A 22,306-nucleotide genomic window follows, 5' to 3' on the forward strand; every position below is an offset into this window, starting at 1 on the left:
TTAGAGTTTTAGTTAAATAATAATAGTTCATAATCTAGAAAAGGAGAATGTTTCTAATCTCCAGAGCCTTTGTTTAAGAAGAACTAAGAAGTGATTTATTTCAAGCTTGTGTCAGGGCTTTTATCTAAAAAGGGGAGGTGTCCCAGAAGAGATTCTTCTGATATGTTTTGGAATGTAAACAAGGAAGTAAAGGTTAACTAACGTGCATACAACGCCTCCACGTTAATAGTACAGAGCCTTGGCATCTCCCCAACCGCACGGACCTCCTGTCTCAGATGGGAGGAGAGTTACTTCACCCGAACCCGAGCTTATGGAACCTGTGCGCCTTCCTCGTGAGAGGGAAATGCTGAGTTCCACAGGGCTGCCACATAATTTCATCGCAACCAAGTGCCAGAGCTCCTTCTACGAGGTCTCTGTATGACTTAAAATGGTCAGCATTCGAAAAGTGGTGTGATCAAGTGGAGCACTTAAAAGTGAGGGTTCCTGACTCAAATACATCTGTCTAGCTGTGCACTCAATAAAACTTGTAGTCATAAACAGCTCTGGTTCTATATGCACTTTGGTCAGTGAACACTGTGTTTAAATGTGCTTTATAAATCCATTTTACTTACTTACTTTGTGCCCTGGACCCTGCAATAGGTATTTGTAAATCGCTTTGGGTAAAAACTGTCAGCTAAATTAATTAATTAATTAATAGATACATCGATAGATAGACAGATGTGTTTGATCTATCTTATGATGCTTTTCTGCCCTCAACAGAGTGCAGTTTCCTGTACCTGCTGCTGAACGGCGTATGCCAAGCCAGCTGCCCAGAGGGCTACTTTGAGGACCTGGATGAGGGTCACTGTGTCCGCTGCCACCCCAGCTGTGCCACCTGCTCTGGCCCTTTGGCGGATGACTGCGAGACATGCTCCACGCCCACTCCGAAGCTCTATGAGGGCACCTGTTCAGAGGAGTGCCCCGACAGCACGTACTTCGAGACGTCGACGCGGGAATGCCAAGGTGGGGTTACCGGCTTATCTTTTCCTGTTAACCCTTAGAACCCGATTGACGCAAAGTGCGCCAAAAACACACCCTTTCTTCTCTGTTACATTGCTCCAGAACCAGGGCTCTAGACTAACTTTTTGCACTGGTTGCACTGGTGCGCCTAACTTTTTTTCTTAGGTGCACCAGCACAAAAGTTAGGTGCACCCAAATTTTCAACCACATCGCATTTAACACCGCAGCAGGTTCACTTTTTTCCCTTAATTACTGTCCTATATAGTGATGGTAATTTTGATACCATAGATTTAATAGAGACCCAGTCAGACCAATAGTATGAAAAATCAGGAACAGAGTTTATTTACAATGATGCGCATCAAGGGAGAGACAGCATGACTTCACCTAAAGATCAGCTGCTCTAACTAGACAAGGAAATAGTTAGGGTTTAAGTATCCTTCCAGGCTGACGGGAGATGGCGTTGGTCATCCCATCTCACGTGGACTACATGAATCAGACCCTGATTAGTGGCAACCTGGCACTCCGGAGCAGATAACTACTGACGGAGCCATGCAGAACAGTGAAACACTGCAAAGTCATTGCAGGCCCAACTGCAGTCTAATGGTTGCTTAGGTACCGAAAACGCAGTGATTCCTTGTGAAGGCCTGATGCGGGACTTAACAAGAGAAGACGTGCGATTGAATAAAAATGTATTGCACCCCCTCACTATTTGTTCACACAATCTGCCAATCAAATCACATATCGGACAGCGGTGGGATATCAGTAGTCAAGAACGATCGGGGAAGGAGAAGCAGAAGCAAATAATAAATGCTAAAGTACAATGTTATTAAAGACACTATTATTTTTCATTCGTTTGAAAATAGTTAGGCCTTCAGAGAAGGCTTTGAAGGCCCTGACGGTCCGCCACTGATATATATATATGTGTGTGTGTGTGTGTGTGTGTGTGTGTATCTGTAGGTGTGTGTGTGAGAGCAGCAGGCAAAGTGCATGTCGCGTGCAATGTGAAGTCCCCTTGAGTGTGTATGTGTGTGTGTGTGTTTGTGTCTGTGTGTGTGTGAGTGTGTATGTCTGTGTGTGTGTCTGAGTGTGTATATCTGTGTGTGTGTGTGTATTTGTGTGAGTGTGTATCTGTGTGTGTGTGAGTGTATATCTATGTGTGTGAGTGTGTATGTCTGTGTGTGTGTGAGTGTGTATGTCTGAGTCTGTATATCTGTGTATGTGAGTGTATATCTGTGTGTGTGTGTATGTGTGTATTTGTGTGTGTGTGTATGTGTGAGTGTGTATGTCTATGAGGGGCCGTCTAGGCCTTAATTCATACTTGGTCTTACACACACTATCATAATCTTGCACATACACCACTATACTCATGCACACTCACTATTATAGTCATTTTACATGTATGTATGAGAGGGTATAGTCGTGTATGTGAAGGAGTATAGTAGTGTACTGTATGTGAGAGAGTAAAGAGTATAGTAGTGTATGCGAGAGACTATAGTAGTGTATATGAGAGAGTATAGTCGTATATGTGAGAGACTATAGTAGTGTATGTGAGAGAGTATAGTAGTGTATGTGAGAGAGTTTGGTAGTGTATGTGAGAGAGTTTAATAGTATATGTGAGAGAATATAGTGTATGTGAGAGACTATAGTAGTGTATGTGAGAGACTATAGTAGTGTATATGAGAGAGTATAGTCGTATATGTGAGAGACTATAGTAGTGTATGTGAGAGAGTTTGGTAGTGTATGTGAGAGAGTATAGTAGTGTATGTGAGAGACTATAGTAGTGTATGTGAGAGACTATAGTAGTGTATATGAGAGAGTATAGTCGTATATGTGAGAGACTATAGTAGTGTATGTGAGAGAGAGTTTAGTAGTGTATGCGAGAGAGTATACTAGTGTATGCAAGAGAGTTTAGTAGTGTATGTGAGAGAGTTTAGTAGTGTATGCGAGAAGGTATAGTAGTGAATGCAAGAGAGTATAGTAGTGAATGTGAGAGAGTATAGTGGTGTATGCGAGAGAGTATAGTAGTATATGTGAGAGAGTATAGTGGTGTGTGTGAGAGAGTTTGCATGAAACGGAAGGAGTTTGATTTCTCAGTTCCTGATTGGTTTGTCAATGTCACTTCTCTCTAGCTAGCCAATTAAAATCAAGGAAGGGGCGGGACCTACACTGTCAACAATGTTCGTGTAGACCTAGTGGTCGAAAAAATCAGCCAACTCCTATGTGACTAAATATTGAACTACTACTGCAAACCGAATGCAAATTAGGCTACAAAGACATGAGGGGTGCCTATTCTATTGTAATAGCCTAGGCTACCAGATTTCTTTTGTCTGGCGAAGTCATATTTTAGTGAACTGAGATCAGAAAGATTGCTGCCATTGCAGTTAGCTAGTTAGCTAGCATTCCAGCAACATTCCAAAAAGGACATGCATTACAATTTGGCTGGCAGACGTTTTGGTAACCTTGTCTGCTGTTGCCATGGAGGTATTATATATAACTGGAGAGAGTGACTAAGGCCTTCTACATACTCGACGCACCCGACCGGTAGCGCAACACCGTGACGTCAAAATGACGTAGATCTTGCTGGCTCGCCAGGATTTTAGCCAGGTAGCGCGAGGTAGCACACTACTCATTTTTTTTCAGACGAGCGCGACAAAGCGGAAACAGGAAGATGGACTAGTTCGAGGGCAAGCGAGAGTTGCAGTGTTTTGTTACAGTCGTGAATTTTTAATAGTTTGCTGGATAAATTAACAAAGTTACCAGCGAGAGTTGCAACACATGGAATTAAGAGGAACGAATAGAAACGATTTATTTTCAAACAAAGGATATCTATTAAGGCCTGAACAAAATCTCTTTCCACTTCAGGAAATTACACAAACTCAGCCAGCTGCTAGCTAGCTAGCCAGCTAACTAAACTGTTTAAATTATTAAAATTTCCCTCGGGATGACTAAAGTATATATAAGTATAAGTATAGTATGAGTATATATACTTTTTTGATCCCGTGAGGGAAATTTGGTCTCTGCATTTAACCCAGTCGGTGAATTAGTGAAACACAAACAGCACACAGTGAATACACAGTGAGGTGAAGCACACACTAATCCCGGCGCAGTGAGCTGCCTGCTTCAACAGCGGCGCTCGGGGAGCAGTGAGGGGTTAGGTGCCTTGCTCAAGGGCACTTCAGCCGCGGCCCACTGGTCGGGGCTCGAACCGGCAACCCTCCGGTTACAAGTCCAGAGTGCTAACCAGTGGGCCACGGCTTCCCGTATCTATCTATATATCCATCCATCTATCTACCTGTGCGCACACCTTGGAAACTAGATGATAATAATGGTGGTAGTTGTGAATAGTAGCAACCAAAGTCTGAAGTACCATCACAGAGGCTAGATAATAGCAGAGCCCGTTTACATTCTCTGCTACTAGTGTTTCTTAATGCAGCTTCTTCTGCTGTGTAGTAGTTAGCGTTAATCTTTTCACAACAGCAACACCTCTGTTCAGGAGAATATTGCAACTAGTGTCATGACCACGACGCACGAGTATAAATGGTTACGGCGCTTCTGTGACGTCACATTGTCGCGCTACCGGTCAGGTGCGTCGAGTATGTGGAACGTTTAAGTCCCGCCCTCCATACAAATGAATGGCAGAGGCTAGGCAAGTAAATCCGGCCAATTCATAGTCAACGCCATATTGAACACTGGGGCTCGGATCCAGCACCAGTCGGCTCTGACCATGCGCCAAGTTCTAAAGCTGGAAATGACGCATGGACCAACGTCGATTTTAATTGGATATTCTATAAAAAGAGAGTCGTCCTCCAGTAAGAGGGTGGCGATAATGCACATACTTTGCTTGCCACGTAACAAGAAGAAGAAAAAGTTGCTCGGGAACGCATGTGGAGTCCAGTGGAGTCGCCCTGAAGCGCAACTTAATTTCATTGGATAACAGCAGCTCTAACTAAGAGCGGTCTGCCTGACGTCTTGCTGCTGCAAATATGCATTCGAACATGACGTGAAATATCCGTTGTCGAACTATAAATAAACTATTCGGTTTTTAGTGCCATGTGTAGCGCATTTTTACAGTCTATGATTAGTTTGTTTTTTATTTTATAGTTTGCCAGCATGAGCGGACAATTACGTCCCCAACTCATCTAAAATGCGGTGTCTGGAAATACTTTGGGTTGTACACCGCAGATGGTAAAGTAACGTTAAAGAGAATGTAGTCTGCATATACGATATCCAATCTTCGCGCTCACCTGTCGAGTTAGGCTACCATCCAAATGAGGCAGCGGAGTCAGAGGCACAGTAGACGGCCAGCATCGCCAGGCGTCCAACATCGTATGTGTGCATTCTTTCCGTAAATCCTACATTATGTCCGGGGTCTGCTATTTACTTAGGCTTCGCAAAGCACAGGTATTTATTTGGGGTAGGCTTATTTGAGGCAGAACTTTATTTCTTACATTGTACGTTTTATTGTGAGACATGCGTTTTGTTTGGAGCGGCATACTAGGCTATCAAAAGCAGACGATTTTCGGTTTTGGTATGGGATTTAATTTACTTTTGGACTTTTAATATATAGTTAAATGTTGAGACTGATGGACACTTAAATCTACGGGGTATTTGATGATCACTGTAAAGTTTCGTGTAGTTGAAAAAGTGTTGGAATTTCCAACTGCTTATTGTGAGACAAGGCAGTCCTTGTCACACATTCATTAAACGTGCGCTGTGCTCTAATGGAAACCTTATTGCGTAGCGAAGTAGCCTAAATTGAGCTATTTTTTAAAATTATGCATGGTTTACTTTTATTAAATTTGTAGCCTGGAATGCCTCGCGGCAATAATTGTGTTTCAATGTAGTAGCCTACTGATTCAGCCTCTGGCAAGCTCAAAAGGGGGCGGCTATGGGTTGACAGCAACGTGTGACCATGGTGTAACGAGACAAGGGCTTTATGCCACTTATTGTACTTATTATTTACTTATTGTATTTAATCATGTTTAGGCTATTTTTGTTCGGGACAAACAACAACGAAACAAGATCAATACACTTTCTTTATTTGTCATATGATGCATAAATAACCATAATATACACGTCTTCTCATAGGCTCCTCAAGAAATACGCACTGAATAATGTTTGGCTGTAGCCGCCGGATAGGTACCCGCCCACCAACATGTACGCGCATGAGAGCTCGTGCCCAACACGGATTTTCGTGCATGGAGCTGGCATAGACAGTAAAAGAAATGGACGAACAGACTCCGTCGATCTCAATGGGAGGGCACTGAGTCCTTTTTCATTTGGTCCCCCCAGTACTGCACAGACTCGCACTTAACTTCGTGACGTTAGCCATCGAACTGAATCTTGTAACTCATATGATAGATACACAGAAATTCTTCTCACACTTCCTTCGCCTTCAAAGTCATCAAAGTTAAACATGTATTTATGTATTATTATTAATATCATCCTCACAAGTGATATAAAGTCGTGTTAATGTTGAAACTACCACACATCTTCAAAAACATTCATGGTAAAACAAAACAAAAAAGTTATAGCCTTGAAGCTAATCTTCTTTCCACTTTTCTGACCTACGGTCAATCCATCGAAAACCTCTGAAATGATTATCGTTAGACTACCGGTAAAACTACTGTTTTTCATTAGGTTTACCTGCCTCTATGCTTTACCTTAACATACAATGCTATTGTAGGCTACATAGCTTTGTTCACGAGTTTCCGTGCTGGCTGGACTACGCTTCTTATCCAAACAATACGGTTATCTCCCTTCAGTGCGTTAGCTTCCCTTCAACCGGACATGCTAAACATTCTTCTTACGGGAACCTAACGTTACGTACGAGGTAGTCAAGTCTTGTTTTGCCTTTTATTGTTTATGTAGATAACACAGAAGCTAAAATATCGGCACATGATATATGTTATATGAAGTTATGGGAGTTCAAAAAAATCCGAAATGAATGGGAGTTCTATGGGGTTAGCAGAGAGTTGATAACCACCGCTACATCGATGCTTCCCCAGAGGAAACTTTTGCTTCTCATTTGTATCCCTTCTGTTGCTAAGGAGGCAAAATGGTGATTCTCTTTTAAGGATCATTTAAGTATTACTTTTGTCACAATTATTTCTCCTAATTTTGCCTTAGGAGAAATAAAACAAGCAAAAGATGAGACACATAACAATAAGACAAGTAGGAGTCACATAAGAGATATTAGTTTGAGAAGCAGGAGAAATACGGGAGATGTCTTATATGTTTGAGTGTAGTCTCATTTACAACTTGTTTCTCCTTAGGAGAAATAATAGAGCAAATGAGGAGACATTGCAATGAGAAACTGTTGAGAAGTAGGAGTTACAATTGAGATATCAGTTTGAGGGTCAAAAAATAGGGCACTCTATAGCATTTCAAACTTTTATTTTATAAAACAAAGCAAAACAGTTGTACTTTAAAAATTGACTTTAAGCAATGGGAGCTTGCACAGTTGCACTTTAAAATGGACTTCAAGCAATGGAAGCATGTTAATGCCTTGATATGTTCTTTTTATAATGTGTATTCTTATTTTTTATTTTTTTGTGTGTGTGAGTGTGTATGTGAGTATTATTTTTAAAAGCTGCACAAGCAAATTGCATTGTACGGACCAACTGCACAATGACAATTTAAGTCTATCTATAAATCATACAACATGGAGAAATGAACTAATAAACAATAACATAAACAAACTGAACTTGTGCCAAAGCGTGCCATACTGTGTACATTGGTGGATGAAAGCGTGGGCTGGTCAATCTGCGTCTTTTAGCCTGGTGGTGGAACCAACCAAAGGGAGGAGGGAGAGAAGAGCAGAAAATAGAACATTGTTAGTTTGTGAGCCATTCAAAAATACAAAGTAAGACATTTGTTTGACCGTCTGCTTTCATAACTGTGGGAATTTTGATACAGCACAAAGATCAGACACACCTTATTAATCACTTAAACACAGAATGGGGGATGTGATAGCTACCACTCACATTTGCTATATGTTGCCCAATTGAAAAATTGTTGAATTCACTCACCTCATCTAGTGAGTAAACTGTATCGTCAGGCTAGGATTAACCCCTATCCAGCTTACCACTAGGCAAAACCTTGTTTTGGTTGGACTAAGCCTATTCAGTGTAAAAAAAAATGGGCATCTGAAAATAGTTTAGTTTAGAGTCCTGATGTCAAAAAAGTAATTTGTGCAATTTTTTTTGTCATCTGGGAGCTGGCTCCATAGTCAGAACGCATAACAACTAAATGCAGCGTTGCCTTGTTTAGTTCTGATAGTGGGTTTCAACAGGAACATTTCTCCTGTGATCAGTGAGGTTTAAGTGATAAGTATTGCTGGAACATGTCACACAGTCTCATTGAAGGGCAAATCTGGTGTAAACTGATTCAAAGCCTTGTTGTTCGAGCTCACCAGGCACTGTCCAAAGGATCACGCGACTTTAATTTGTATTTTTCCAGTGAGACGCTGCAACAACCCAAACAACCGGTAGATGGCTCAAGTGAGCAGGGTGTCTCGTAAAAAGAAATGGAGCCTGGAAAACCCTACACAGACTTCACTACAGACTTTAGCAGACTGGTTTAGAAATAATGTAATAGCCAGAAATATGCCTGCCCTGCCCTAATAAAGAAATATTTGGTTAACTGCGAGTGAATCCCGTTTGCAGCCATAGAGACGCAGGACAAATTAAACATTCTGGTTTTCTCCGAGTGCAACGATGATAGACAGACATCATTTGGACAAAATATAGAGCATATTAACCTCCGTTGCTCAGCCAAATGCCTTCCTGTTACGTCCTGTTATCACGGAGTTACAGGCGATAAACGATTTTTGATGGTCACAAGTTTACTTCATTAGGGACTGTTCGTTATTTATTTAAGGGGCTACCGGAGGAGTTTTGGGAGCATTAGTCCAAAAAGATGTGACCCTCCCTCGCCAGCAATACATTTTTCTATGACCCTCCAAAGTGATTATGAAAAAATCACTGTCAACTTTTTCCGGGTTTATCACGTACTGTATTTTAACGTTTTCACATATTTGGCCATAAGCCAGTGGCGGTTCTAGGATTTTTCTGAGACAGGGGCCACAAAGGGGCCACATCATACACTGAGGGGCCAAGAACCGGTCAACATCCATGCACAGAAAATCCCTTGTTCAGTAAGTCAGTGGTGTAGTCTATGTGATATGCAGGACTATGCAGTATACCCACTTAAAAAGCATCACCATCTCAGTATACCCACTTAAAATAGGCAAGGAAAGGTATTAACATTTGGGGTTGATCACAGTATACCCACTACAGCTAACTAGACTACACCACAGCAGTAAGGTGCATATATTTCACCAGTCTCACCTTGTTCAAATACTTTTGCTAAAAAACTAAAAAGCCAATATAAATCTTTTTCCCATTTATTTATAATGTGCATTGAAAACACAATTTATATAAAACTAAAATATAATAGACACTTTCAGCGGAAATGCATTGATAAGAGAAACCACCTTCACTGCCAGTTTGCATACATTTAAACAAACAAACAAACACACACACACAGCATGTGAGCAACAACTACATCATATTTACACTATTATTTTTTTCAACAATTATTTTTACAATGGTCTGATTTGGAATGGTCTTTGAATCACCGTCTTGCTTCCAGTTACAAAAGTCTGATTCTGATTTGAAGACAGACGATGGGGAATTTGGAAGCGAAAAAATTATGGAAGGGGTAGCAAAACACTAAATATGGAATACTCCAACCATTTGAAGTCTTTGTATTAGAAGTCATTTAGTGGCCTCTTCCTATTTCCATGCTGTATCTTGCGGAATACCTTTGGTTGCACAGAACCAGCTGCTCTATAATGGGAAATGTCTGGAGAGAAAGAAAATGAAACAAGTTTGAGTAACTTAATTGTTATTAACTTTCATAACCCACTGTCAACCTTTTTACTTTTTTAACACCTACCTTTAATGTCATGATTACATTATATTAGTGGTGTGTAAGTCTAGGTGCCTTTCACTTTAAGAAGGAGAGTAACTTGTGTCCTTGTCTGTAGTAGGCTATTATTTGGAAATGAGATGTGCATGAGGATGTAAGTCAGGATGTTTGCTGTTTGATTAATTAAAATAAATATTGAAAAAACAAACAACTTGAAGAGAACCTGTCTTTGATCGCAGGAGTGTCATGCAATGTTAATTTCTGGTGAGCACTTGACAAGCAAACATGATGTGAGCTTACTGATGGCTAGAAGCAGGGGTGGCGCCAGCAGTTGAAAACATTCGGGGCTTAGCCCATAGAATCTAAACAGCACTGTCAACATGGCGTTTCTAAAATAAATGACAAAATATGCTCACTGTAGTGGCAACAGGAAATAGCATCGTACCATTAGGAGCAGCTATGCTTGGTGACTCTGGTGGTTCTGAAGACTGTGGGTTAAAGCCACCAGCTCCAATCTAAGCCTACGCCATCCCAGTCTGTAGGTGAAACACAAATGTGTGTCACAAAATCCATACTTGTATTTAGCATGTCGTCTAAATCATATAAAGCTTGAGTGAATAGGGTAGAACATTTAACCAATTTATCTCAATGAAACTCTACTTTGAGACAGAATTCATGCGAAGTCCATGAATCAAATAAACTCAGAATAGTGGTTAATAACTTTGCAATGATAGCTCACATTAACTCTACAAAAACATAGTGTTAGCTAACATTACCCCTCAATTAGGCCTGCATTCTCATGAGATTTAACGTTAATGTTAGCAGCTGCTAAACCTTTTCCTCAAGCGAAAAATCAAACGCACTGGCGCATGTAATGTTGGACCCCAAACAAACAGGATGTTCATTTCTCTGCAGTGCCATTTCATATAACGCCATTCAAAAATGTCATACATTAATGTTAACCTGACTCTCATTAATGTTACCTTACCATGCATAAAATCTATCAGCATGCCAACAATGAATTCAAACCTGAACTCAGGTAACCTAACGTTAAGTTAATGTTAACAGTTCACTGACTAAGTTACGTTAGCAGCTTGCTGCTGCTTCATAATTTAATTGACAAACCTAACAGCAACAAATAAACGTCCTTTTCACATATTAATGATAACTCACATAGCCTAGATTTGTGACTCACCAAGAAACTTCTGTGGAGGATTAAACACTGCCATTGATCGGTTCTTCACGCTAGCTGATACTTTCGTTAGCCAAATGTATCAGTTCTTCACATTAGCCGAGAGTTCTCTGGTTAGCCAAATGTATTCTTTCTTTCGTGCACAGACCTAAGCAGTTCTTTGTGTGCTTTAGCTTTCAAGCTTCAAAAGGTGCATTACTGGCACCAGTTGTTTGGGAATGGAATTGCATCTCTGATCATCGTTCTCAACAAGTTTGACATTTATTGATGATTGCCGGTACAGGGGCCATTCAGGGGCCAATGAAATTTCAGGTGGGGCCAGGGCCCCTGTGGCCCCGCCCCTGCCATAAGCCGTTTATCATAGGCTATCACGAAACCAAACTACAAAGGCGAACACTTTAACAGGGGGAATTAATTGGGCATGAATCATGCTGAACGCTATTTCGCTACCTTAGAATAATAAGGTTCTATCTGCGTGTTGAATAGGTACAACCGGGACGATTGAAACGGTGGACGAATGAAACATTCCGGTTTTCTCCGAGTGCAACGATGATAGTCATCATTTGGACAAAACATGGAGCATATTAACCTCCGTTGCTCAGCCAAATTCCTTCCTGTTACGTCCTGGTATCACGGAGTTACAAGCGATAAACGATTTTTGATGGTCACAGGTTTACTTCATTAGCGGTTTATTTTTTTGGATTATTAAAGAGTGTTTTTCATTTAAAGGTTTGACTTCGTGCTTATTCAGTAGAACATTTAGTGCTCTCCCCAATCCCAGACGTTCACATTGCATGTTTGTTTGTAATGGATGCAACCGCGAGATAGGCTATGCGTTTGACAATGAGTTGTTAACAGAACCAAGACATATAGCCCAGCAGCAATCTAGGGACTGTTCGTTATTTATTGAAGGGGCCACCGGAGGAATTTTGAGTGCTTCAGTTGGAAGTTGCATGACCCTCTCTTGCCTGCTAGAAATTGTTCAATGACCCTCCGACAGAATTGTTAAAAAAGACATGACCATCCCCTGCCAATTGTCGCTGTCTTCCACCCGCGCCACAGCCACACACTTTGTGATAACTAAATCAATCTTTCCCGTGAATAATTTATTTTCATTGGGCATACCGTGCCGTGCCATCCACAGCTCTTCAGTTCTGACAAAGCCAAAATTACTCCTTTTGAAACAATGAGTGCAGGAAGCGCGTTTGTATGGTTATGTTGCTTGACGGGGGGGATCCCAAGCAGCTTTCAGCCATAAGGCTACTTTGAGAACATTTCAATTCACCCGACACTAATATTCAAAATGTTGAAAACTATTTCGGCATAGCCTATAAAGCAGTTTAATTAAATGGAATGTTAGTTGTAAACAAACGAGCTACTTGGTGAGACTTGGCCTCACAGATGCGCTCGTGCCTTAGATGGCAGGAAAAATCTTCACGATAGGCCTAACTAACCACCCGATTCACGTTGGCTGGGGGGAAGGGGGGCCATCAGACATTTGTGCCCAGTTAATCCGGCCCTGCCCCCAAAAAATCACACCTTCCCACCTCTGACAGCTTAAAAGAAGTCAAGAAATTTGTTTTGAAATCCTATGCAGCTACAGGAGCTTCCAATCGCGAGGAAGCAATTTTGCATTGTAGGCATAACTAACATGCAATAACGCCGCCAACAACAACCAAAACTAGGCTAATCTTTGTCAACATGTAAATTAAATGTAACATTATTGTGAATCAAATTAAAATGTTCTCTTTTGCAAACGGCATAGTAACAGAATAATTTAATAATGTTACAAAGATACTAAATCAATCCGTATGTTTCATTAGGCTACTAGGCTATTTGTTTTGCCTTGATTCATTTAGGTTAGGCCTTTTTATTCAGGGGCCGTATTCACAAAGAATTTTAAGGCTAAAAGTAGCTCCTAACTGGCGAATTTAGGAGCAACTCCTAAAAATAATGGGCGTGTCACTCCTAACTTTAGGACTCCTAATTTTTTCACAAAAAGTAATTCACGAAGCATTTTAGACCTAAAAGTAGCACCTAAGTCTGGGACAGCTTAAGTCGAGAGGACTCCTAACTCACTAAGACCTATTCATAAACAGCTTTTTTGTGGCATTTTACGTTGCGATGTTTTGAAATGCGTAGCCTATGCGCAACAGGAGCTTCCAATCGCGAGGGAACAATTTTGCATTCATAAAAGGGATGCAATAATGCCACCAACAACAACCAAAACTACTCATTGTTAACATGTAAATGAAATGTAACGTTTCATTGTGAATCAAATTAAAATGTTCTCCTCTTTGCAAACGTAGCCTAGGGATATGGTGACAGATTAATTTAATAATGTTGCAAAGGTAGGCTACTGCATCAATCCATAGGCCTATGTTTCATTAGGCTACTAGGCTATTTGTTTTGCCTTACTCTTTATTCATTTAGGCTAGGCCTTTTTATTCAGTTATTAATCATCTTCCGTCCTTCGCACTACTTGTGTAGCGCACGCATTCTCTGACCTGTCACCTGTCAGTCATCATCGGAAGAGAGGTGTTTGGAATTCCCGCGTTACAATCGTCAGCCAATCAAGGTGGTCACTTCAGTCAAGCTCGTGCATGAGTAATGACGTCATCCATAGCCACGAAGACTCACTCCTAGTTTAGGAGTTGTCTGAAAGGCTTTGTGAATAACTTTTAAGAGAAAACGCAAGCTAAAATCTTTAAGTGCGATTTAGGAGTAGCCTACTCCTAGTAGTAAGATAAAAGTCTTTGTGAATAGCCTACGGCCCCAGTTATTCATCATCTTCCGTCCTTGTGTAGCGCACGCATTCTGAGACCTGTCACCTGTCACTCATCATCGTAAGGGAGGTGTTTGGAATCATGCCCGCGTTACAATCATCAGCCAATCAGCCAATCAAGGTGGTCACGCTTGCCCATTTACCCAAATTAATGGTCGAATATTACTGATGATCATTGTTATTTAAGAACATGCAGTGTGCGTAGGGTACCAAAAACATCTTGCTCGTAAAAAAGCATCATAACGCACATTCTGGCGGGTCTGTTATTTACTGTAGGCTGCGCAAACCACATGCCTTTATTTTGGGCAAGCCTGCATTCATTCATTCATTCAACCTTTATTTATTCTCGGAGGGTCATTGAGGGAAGCCCTCATTTTCAATGAAGTCGAGATTACAGAAGCGAAGCAAAGCGCTCCACAAACAAGACAACATTCGAGGCCTTCTGTTGAAGAATTTTGTATAAAGCCTGCGCTGACAGTAATCCTCCTGCCCCTGATAGGCCTACCACAGCTGTGGATAGTGTGGAATGTTCAAGTAATAACACAATCCAATGTGTGTCTCAATTGTCCCCCGCTGACCACCTCACACATTTCTCTAGATTTTGCAACAAACTTACATGACACAATGCCATAAAATATGCCAGTTTTAGGACACAGAATAATGTTTGTAATGATACCAGGTAGGCCACTTTAAACAAGGGGCATGACTGATGATAGTGGAGATAACGTGTTATCCCGAGGCTTTTGCAAGTCAGCATCTTCGACGGTAGTCTATTAAAAATATAAGTTTTCGATGTCCCAAACGGAGAGCCATACTTTATTGTTTTTAACAATCTCTATGCTACTCACAAAAATGTAGGCATGGGGACATGATGAAGTAGGCTATCCAACTGTCGTGTGTTAAATTATTGTGATTACGAGCCAGTGGTTTTCAAACATTATGCGTGACTCGGACATCTAACTAAATGCAACAGGCTCATATCGTCCTCGCATTCGCAAAATGAGGACCAGTGTTTTGTCAAATTGCAAATAGCTATTCGTTTTAACCTATTTTTTTTATGATAGTATGAAGTGCTTTTTGTATAGGCTACTATCTTAATCTTGGAATATGGGGAGGGAAGTGGCGCGTCTGCAGTCAGCCAAATATGAATGTAATTCTGCGGCATAAAGCAGATGTATTTGTTTATTGTACAGAAAAATAAAAATGACATGACTAAATTGCAGTCAAGAAGTAGGGCAAATTAATTTACGAAACCAAAACGTGGGTCATAGTTGTCTAAGCCTCTATTGCGTAGCCTGTTAAAACGTCACCAGATAGTTTTAAATCGGCAACAACATTGTTTTCTGCAGAAGCCTACCCAAGGCTACAGATTAATTCTGAACAGTTATTTCTCTACTGGCTCAATTATAACACCACTGTTTTGATTTGCGTAGTTGCTTTAACCCCAACACTGACAATAATGTAGACAGCAAATTTCGATTTTCGTTACCACCGTGTAGTCAAACCTTAAGCCATACCCAAGTAGCCTAAATCGAGGTAATGTTTAATTATGCATGATTTATTTTGTTATTGAATTCGTAGGCTGGGATTACTCTCGGCAACAATTATGTTTAATGGTAGATCCTGCTTCAGAAGGGACGGCAGGCAGAGCGATGTACAGTGGCAGAGCGACGCACAGTGGCTGAAAGTGGTACTAAAGCTTCACGCAGCGTAATGCGCGAATGAAGTGGTCATTTGAAAGCGATGCCCACTGTAGAAGCATGCCTTGTGCACACAAACAAGAACACGGTCATTCTTAAAAGTATTGATACTAATAAAATTAGGTATTGTGACAACTGCTAATAGCTATTGCGACACTTTTGTAGTATCGGTGCACCGTGCAACCCTAAATTAGACGATCTCTGACGTTAATCAACCCCCTGTTGAATTTTCACATTGTTGTTGTTTTTCCTAGCCTAGAAATCTAGACGCACCCTAGTGGCGGCAAATTAATTTGCTCAGCCTGTACGTCTAGTATCAAACCATAGGGATTTCTATTGGCTGACGCCGTGGACGTCATCCAATCACAGCGCTCTATTTTGTTAGAGAGTCTTAAGGCGGGCTTAACAGGATGGCGACAGTCCTGCGACAGTGAACAACAAGGAAGGTGGCTATGGCAAACGAAGAGCGGTTGTTTGAATCGGCGTTGGCGTCAACTTTGGAGGAGTTGGACTTGTGCTTTTCTTTGAAAGTTGAGCAACACAATGCACTTAAGTCATTCCTTTCGAAGAAGGATGTATTTGCCGTTTTGCCGACCGGATACGGATATGGTCGTAGCGCTGGCCTATTGCATGCCTAGGCAGTTTAAAAGACAATTCTCTGTCCGCCCCTTGGATTAAGCGAGGTGAATGGCTCGATTCCAGACTATACATTTCAATGATATAGGATGGCCCGCCAGGCTAGTTTTTCCCCCCATTTCACCTTGCTTGCAGGCTAGTATAATTAAAATTGAAGACCTTCATTTAAAAAATTAAGACTTTGGCAACGGAATTTAAGACTTTTTCAGACCTTAATTAAGGAACATGACATTTAAGACCGTTTAAAGACTTTTAAGACCCCGCGGCTACCCTGCATTATGTCAGGAATACCAAAAGTACTTCTATACGGCTCTGGGCTATACTTCCCTGTCCAGAACTCAGAATTTTCTTATGAACAGCACACAGTGATTTCCAACAAGAGCTATGGATCAATTCATACCGGATTTGTCCTTTAAATGATTTGTAAACAAAGAGTGCTTTAGGGTCAATCCGGTAAATCAAAGACAATGACTCAATATTACATCTAAATTAGCCCAAAACATTTAGCTCTAATCACTCAAGAGACACTGACAATTGTCAAGAACAAAAACAAAATACAGAAAATACAGTATACACCAGGGGTATTCAATTAATCTTCAGTGAGGTCGTTACGGAAAATTTCCTCAAGCAAAGGTCCGGAGCATCATAATGTTTAGGCTATGTATATGTATGTATGCCAGAGGGGTGGCTCCGGGTGGCACAGGCCACCCTTGAGATTCGATTGGCCACCCCAGGTGCCACCCCAAATCCTAGTCTACGATTGGTCATTAACATGGTGTAAGGCGGGACCTTTCTTGATGCACTTGCAGCAGTGTGAAGTGTCAGACGTCAGAAATGTAAGTGGCAAACACACTTGCCTTTATTGGCCTGCGGCACAATTGAACTGCGGAACGAAAGGTTTCCCCAATCAGGAAATACTCCTCAATACGCAACTTTGTGTAGGCTTAACAGAGGTAGCCTAAATATCGTGCCTATGACGATGACGGCTTTAAAAAAAAAAAACATTTATTTCACTTGTCTCGCTGGATTGAAGGCAGAATGTGGGCTGTTGCGCAAATAGATGAATGAGGGTCGGGAGATTCCGTTAACAAAAACCTAAAGTTTTGCTAACATTTTCTCCATTATTATCGTAAAATATGTCTCCATGCAGGGCAGGGCTGGTTCTAACCTAGGCTACTATATTTGGGTGGGCTGGTAGAAATTTTGGATGGGCAACATAGCAAAGCTGTCAAATTGGATCAAAACAAACACAAAACAATCAGTACTACCTAGCTTGAGTTGCTGCAGCCAACAGCCAGGGATAGGCAGTATGTCTGATACATGTATGTAAAATACAAAATAGTATGTTGTCATTTTTATTTTATTTAGTTGGAAAATCGGCATCATATTTTGTATCAAAATACTTTATAGGTTTGTAGTTTAAAAATAGCGCCAAATTATTTTGGTAAAACCAATAACCTACTTTTGGTGATGTGATTATAAAAGTGCAAAACAATGAATGCAGCACTGGTGCTGACTTGTAATTTGCCCAGAGTTGTTGTGATCAGAATGTTGAGATTCAGGGAGATAAGTTTCTTGAGAACTTTAGTCATCCAATTCAAACACATGGAAGTCATCCAATTCAAACACATGGAACCGGTTATGTGGTTGCCCTGCAAGAAGTTGCACCATGTGCAACGTGTACAATGTTCACACATCCACAATACACTCCTTCATACCAACCTCAAGTTTTCAACTGATGATTAATCATCTAATCGGAAGACATGGAACCGGTTATGGTTGCCCTGCAACAAGTTACCCCACGTGAAAATTTAATTAATAATTTGCCCAGACTTGTTGTGATCATAATATTGAGATTCAGGAAGATGAAATTGCTTACATACACAATACACTCCTTCATACCAACCTCAAGTTTCTTGAGAAAATAAACAAATAGACAAAAAAGCAGGTCAAATTATTGTAACAGCTACAAAAATAGATGGCCATAGAGTGGGGAAAATGTCTTGGATGAGTATATTTTGTATATCTTCATTTACAGTAATATAATAAAATTGATTATATTTTAATGTCCCCATGATGGAATTTGTTTTAGAACAGCATAGCCCAGTGACAGACAACTTAGATAATTAACTTGAATATGTTTGTATTAAATTTTATTCAAATAAAAAGACATTTTATGTGAGAGTAAGGTATTTGTGTTTTTTTGTCCTTCAATTTATGAGTATGGTGTTTGCATCTGGTTTCCCTAATGTATTTGTGCTAATTTCACATCTTGAGCCTGTTTCTGTTTATCTGGATGTTTTGCCTCATGCATTGAATCAGTGCCTCACTAGTGCCACCCTTGTTAAAAATGTCTAGAATCGCCACTGTGTATATATGTGTAAGACATGACCATCCCCTGCCAATTGTCGCTGTCTTCCACCCGCGCCACAGCCACACACTTTGTGATAACTAAATCAATCTTTCCCGTGAATAATTTATTTTCATTGGGCATACCGTGCCGTGCCATCCACAGCTCTTCAGTTCTGACAAAGCCAAAATTACTCCTTTTGAAACAATGAGTGCAGGAAGCGCGTTTGTATGGTTATGTTGCTTGACGGGGGGGATCCCAAGCAGCTTTCAGCCATAAGGCTACTTTGAGAACATTTCAATTCACCCGACACTAATATTCAAAATGTTGAAAACTATTTCGGCATAGCCTATAAAGCAGTTTAATTAAATGGAATGTTAGTTGTAAACAAACGAGCTACTTGGTGAGGCTTGGCCTCACAGATGCGCTCGTGCCTTAGATGGCAGGAAAAATCTTCACGATAGGCCTAACTAACCACCCGATTCACGTTGGCTGGGGGGAAGGGGGGCCATCAGACATTTGTGCCCAGTTAATCCGGCCCTGCCCCCAAAAAATCACACCTTCCCACCTCTGACAGCTTAAAAGAAGTCAAGAGGACTCCTTACTTACAGACCTATATCACAAACCTGCGGAATTTTGCCGTGTTTTGAAATCCTATGCAGCTACAGGAGCTTCCAATCGCGAGGAAGCAATTTTGCATTGTAGGCATAACTAACATGCAATAACGCCGCCAACAACAACCAAAACTAGGCTAATCTTTGTCAACATGTAAATTAAATGTAACATTATTGTGAATCAAATTAAAATGTTCTCTTTTGCAAACGGCATAGTAACAGAATAATTTAATAATGTTACAAAGATACTAAATCAATCCGTATGTTTCATTAGGCTACTAGGCTATTTGTTTTGCCTTGATTCATTTAGGTTAGGCCTTTTTATTCAGGGGCCGTATTCACAAAGAATTTTAAGGCTAAAAGTAGCTCCTAACTGGCGAATTTAGGAGCAACTCCTAAAAATGATGGCGTGTCACTCCTAACTTTAGGACTCCTAATTTTTTCACAAAAAGTAATTCACGAAGCATTTTAGACCTAAAAGTAGCACCTAAGTCTGGGACAGCTTAAGTCGAGAGGACTCCTAACTCACTAAGACCTATTCATAAACAGCTTTTTTGTGGCATTTTACGTTGCGATGTTTTGAAATGCGTAGCCTATTCGCAACAGGAGCTTCCAATCGCGAGGGAACAATTTTGCATTCATAAAAGGGATGCAATAATGCCACCAACAACAACCAAAACTACTCATTGTTAACATGTAAATGAAATGTAACGTTTCATTGTGAATCAAATTAAAATGTTCTCCTCTTTGCAAACGTAGCCTAGGGATATGGTGACAGATTAATTTAATAATGTTGCAAAGGTAGGCTACTGCATCAATCCATAGGCCTATGTTTCATTAGGCTACTAGGCTATTTGTTTTGCCTTACTCTTTATTCATTTAGGCTAGGCCTTTTTATTCAGTTATTAATCATCTTCCGTCCTTCGCACTACTTGTGTAGCGCACGCATTCTCTGACCTGTCACCTGTCAGTCATCATCGGAAGAGAGGTGTTTGGAATTCCCGCGTTACAATCGTCAGCCAATCAAGGTGGTCACTTCAGTCAAGCTCGTGCATGAGTAATGACGTCATCCATAGCCACGAAGACTCACTCCTAGTTTAGGAGTTGTCTGAAAGGCTTTGTGAATAACTTTTAAGAGAAAACGCAAGCTAAAATCTTTAAGTGCGATTTAGGAGTAGCCTACTCCTAGTAGTAAGATAAAAGTCTTTGTGAATAGCCTACGGCCCCAGTTATTCATCATCTTCCGTCCTTGTGTAGCGCACGCATTCTGAGACCTGTCACCTGTCACTCATCATCGTAAGGGAGGTGTTTGGAATCATGCCCGCGTTACAATCATCAGCCAATCAGCCAATCAAGGTGGTCACGCTTGCCCATTTACCCAAATTAATGGTCGAATATTACTGATGATCATTGTTATTTAAGAACATGCAGTGTGCGTAGGGTACCAAAAACATCTTGCTCGTAAAAAAGCATCATAACGCACATTCTGGCGGGTCTGTTATTTACTGTAGGCTGCGCAAACCACATGCCTTTATTTTGGGCAAGCCTGCATTCATTCATTCATTCAACCTTTATTTATTCTCGGAGGGTCATTGAGGGAAGCCCTCATTTTCAATGAAGTCGAGATTACAGAAGCGAAGCAAAGCGCTCCACAAACAAGACAACATTCGAGGCCTTCTGTTGAAGAATTTTGTATAAAGCCTGCGCTGACAGTAATCCTCCTGCCCCTGATAGGCCTACCACAGCTGTGGATAGTGTGGAATGTTCAAGTAATAACACAATCCAATGTGTGTCTCAATTGTCCCCCGCTGACCACCTCACACATTTCTCTAGATTTTGCAACGAACTTACATGACACAATGCCATAAAATATGCCAGTTTTAGGACACAGAATAATGTTTGTAATGATACCAGGTAGGCCACTTTAAACAAGGGGCATGACTGATGATAGTGGAGATAACGTGTTATCCCGAGGCTTTTGCAAGTCAGCATCTTCGACGGTAGTCTATTAAAAATATAAGTTTTCGATGTCCCAAACGGAGAGCCATACTTTATTGTTTTTAACAATCTCTATGCTACTCACAAAAATGTAGGCATGGGGACATGATGAAGTAGGCTATCCAACTGTCGTGTGTTAAATTATTGTGATTACGAGCCAGTGGTTTTCAAACATTATGCGTGACTCGGACATCTAACTAAATGCAACAGGCTCATATCGTCCTCGCATTCGCAAAATGAGGACCAGTGTTTTGTCAAATTGCAAATAGCTATTCGTTTTAACCTATTTTTTTTATGATAGTATGAAGTGCTTTTTGTATAGGCTACTATCTTAATCTTGGAATATGGGGAGGGAAGTGGCGCGTCTGCAGTCAGCCAAATATGAATGTAATTCTGCGGCATAAAGCAGATGTATTTGTTTATTGTACAGAAAAATAAAAATGACATGACTAAATTGCAGTCAAGAAGTAGGGCAAATTAATTTACGAAACCAAAACGTGGGTCATAGTTGTCTAAGCCTCTATTGCGTAGCCTGTTAAAACGTCACCAGATAGTTTTAAATCGGCAACAACATTGTTTTCTGCAGAAGCCTACCCAAGGCTACAGATTAATTCTGAACAGTTATTTCTCTACTGGCTCAATTATAACACCACTGTTTTGATTTGCGTAGTTGCTTTAACCCCAACACTGACAATAATGTAGACAGCAAATTTCGATTTTCGTTACCACCGTGTAGTCAAACCTTAAGCCATACCCAAGTAGCCTAAATCGAGGTAATGTTTAATTATGCATGATTTATTTTGTTATTGAATTCGTAGGCTGGGATTACTCTCGGCAACAATTATGTTTAATGGTAGATCCTGCTTCAGAAGGGACGGCAGGCAGAGCGATGTACAGTGGCAGAGCGACGCACAGTGGCTGAAAGTGGTACTAAAGCTTCACGCAGCGTAATGCGCGAATGAAGTGGTCATTTGAAAGCGATGCCCACTGTAGAAGCATGCCTTGTGCACACAAACAAGAACACGGTCATTCTTAAAAGTATTGATACTAATAAAATTAGGTATTGTGACAACTGCTAATAGCTATTGCGACACTTTT

General features: G+C 40.8%; 1 protein-coding gene across 2 annotated transcripts in view; it reads left to right on the top strand.

The window, feature by feature from the left end:
* The window catches only part of LOC121723722 (proprotein convertase subtilisin/kexin type 5), a 161,794-nt gene that overhangs the window by 61,048 nt on the left and 78,440 nt on the right, over positions 1–22,306 (top strand). For both annotated transcript variants that reach the window (XM_042109706.1, XM_042109707.1), the window contains one exon: positions 760–1,002. In XM_042109706.1, the coding sequence (XP_041965640.1) occupies positions 760–1,002 (243 nt within the window). The remainder of the gene's footprint in view (positions 1–759; positions 1,003–22,306) is intronic.

The sequence above is a fragment of the Alosa sapidissima genome, chromosome 11 (genome assembly GCF_018492685.1).
Source record: "Alosa sapidissima isolate fAloSap1 chromosome 11, fAloSap1.pri, whole genome shotgun sequence".
NCBI lineage: Eukaryota > Metazoa > Chordata > Actinopteri > Clupeiformes > Clupeidae > Alosa > Alosa sapidissima.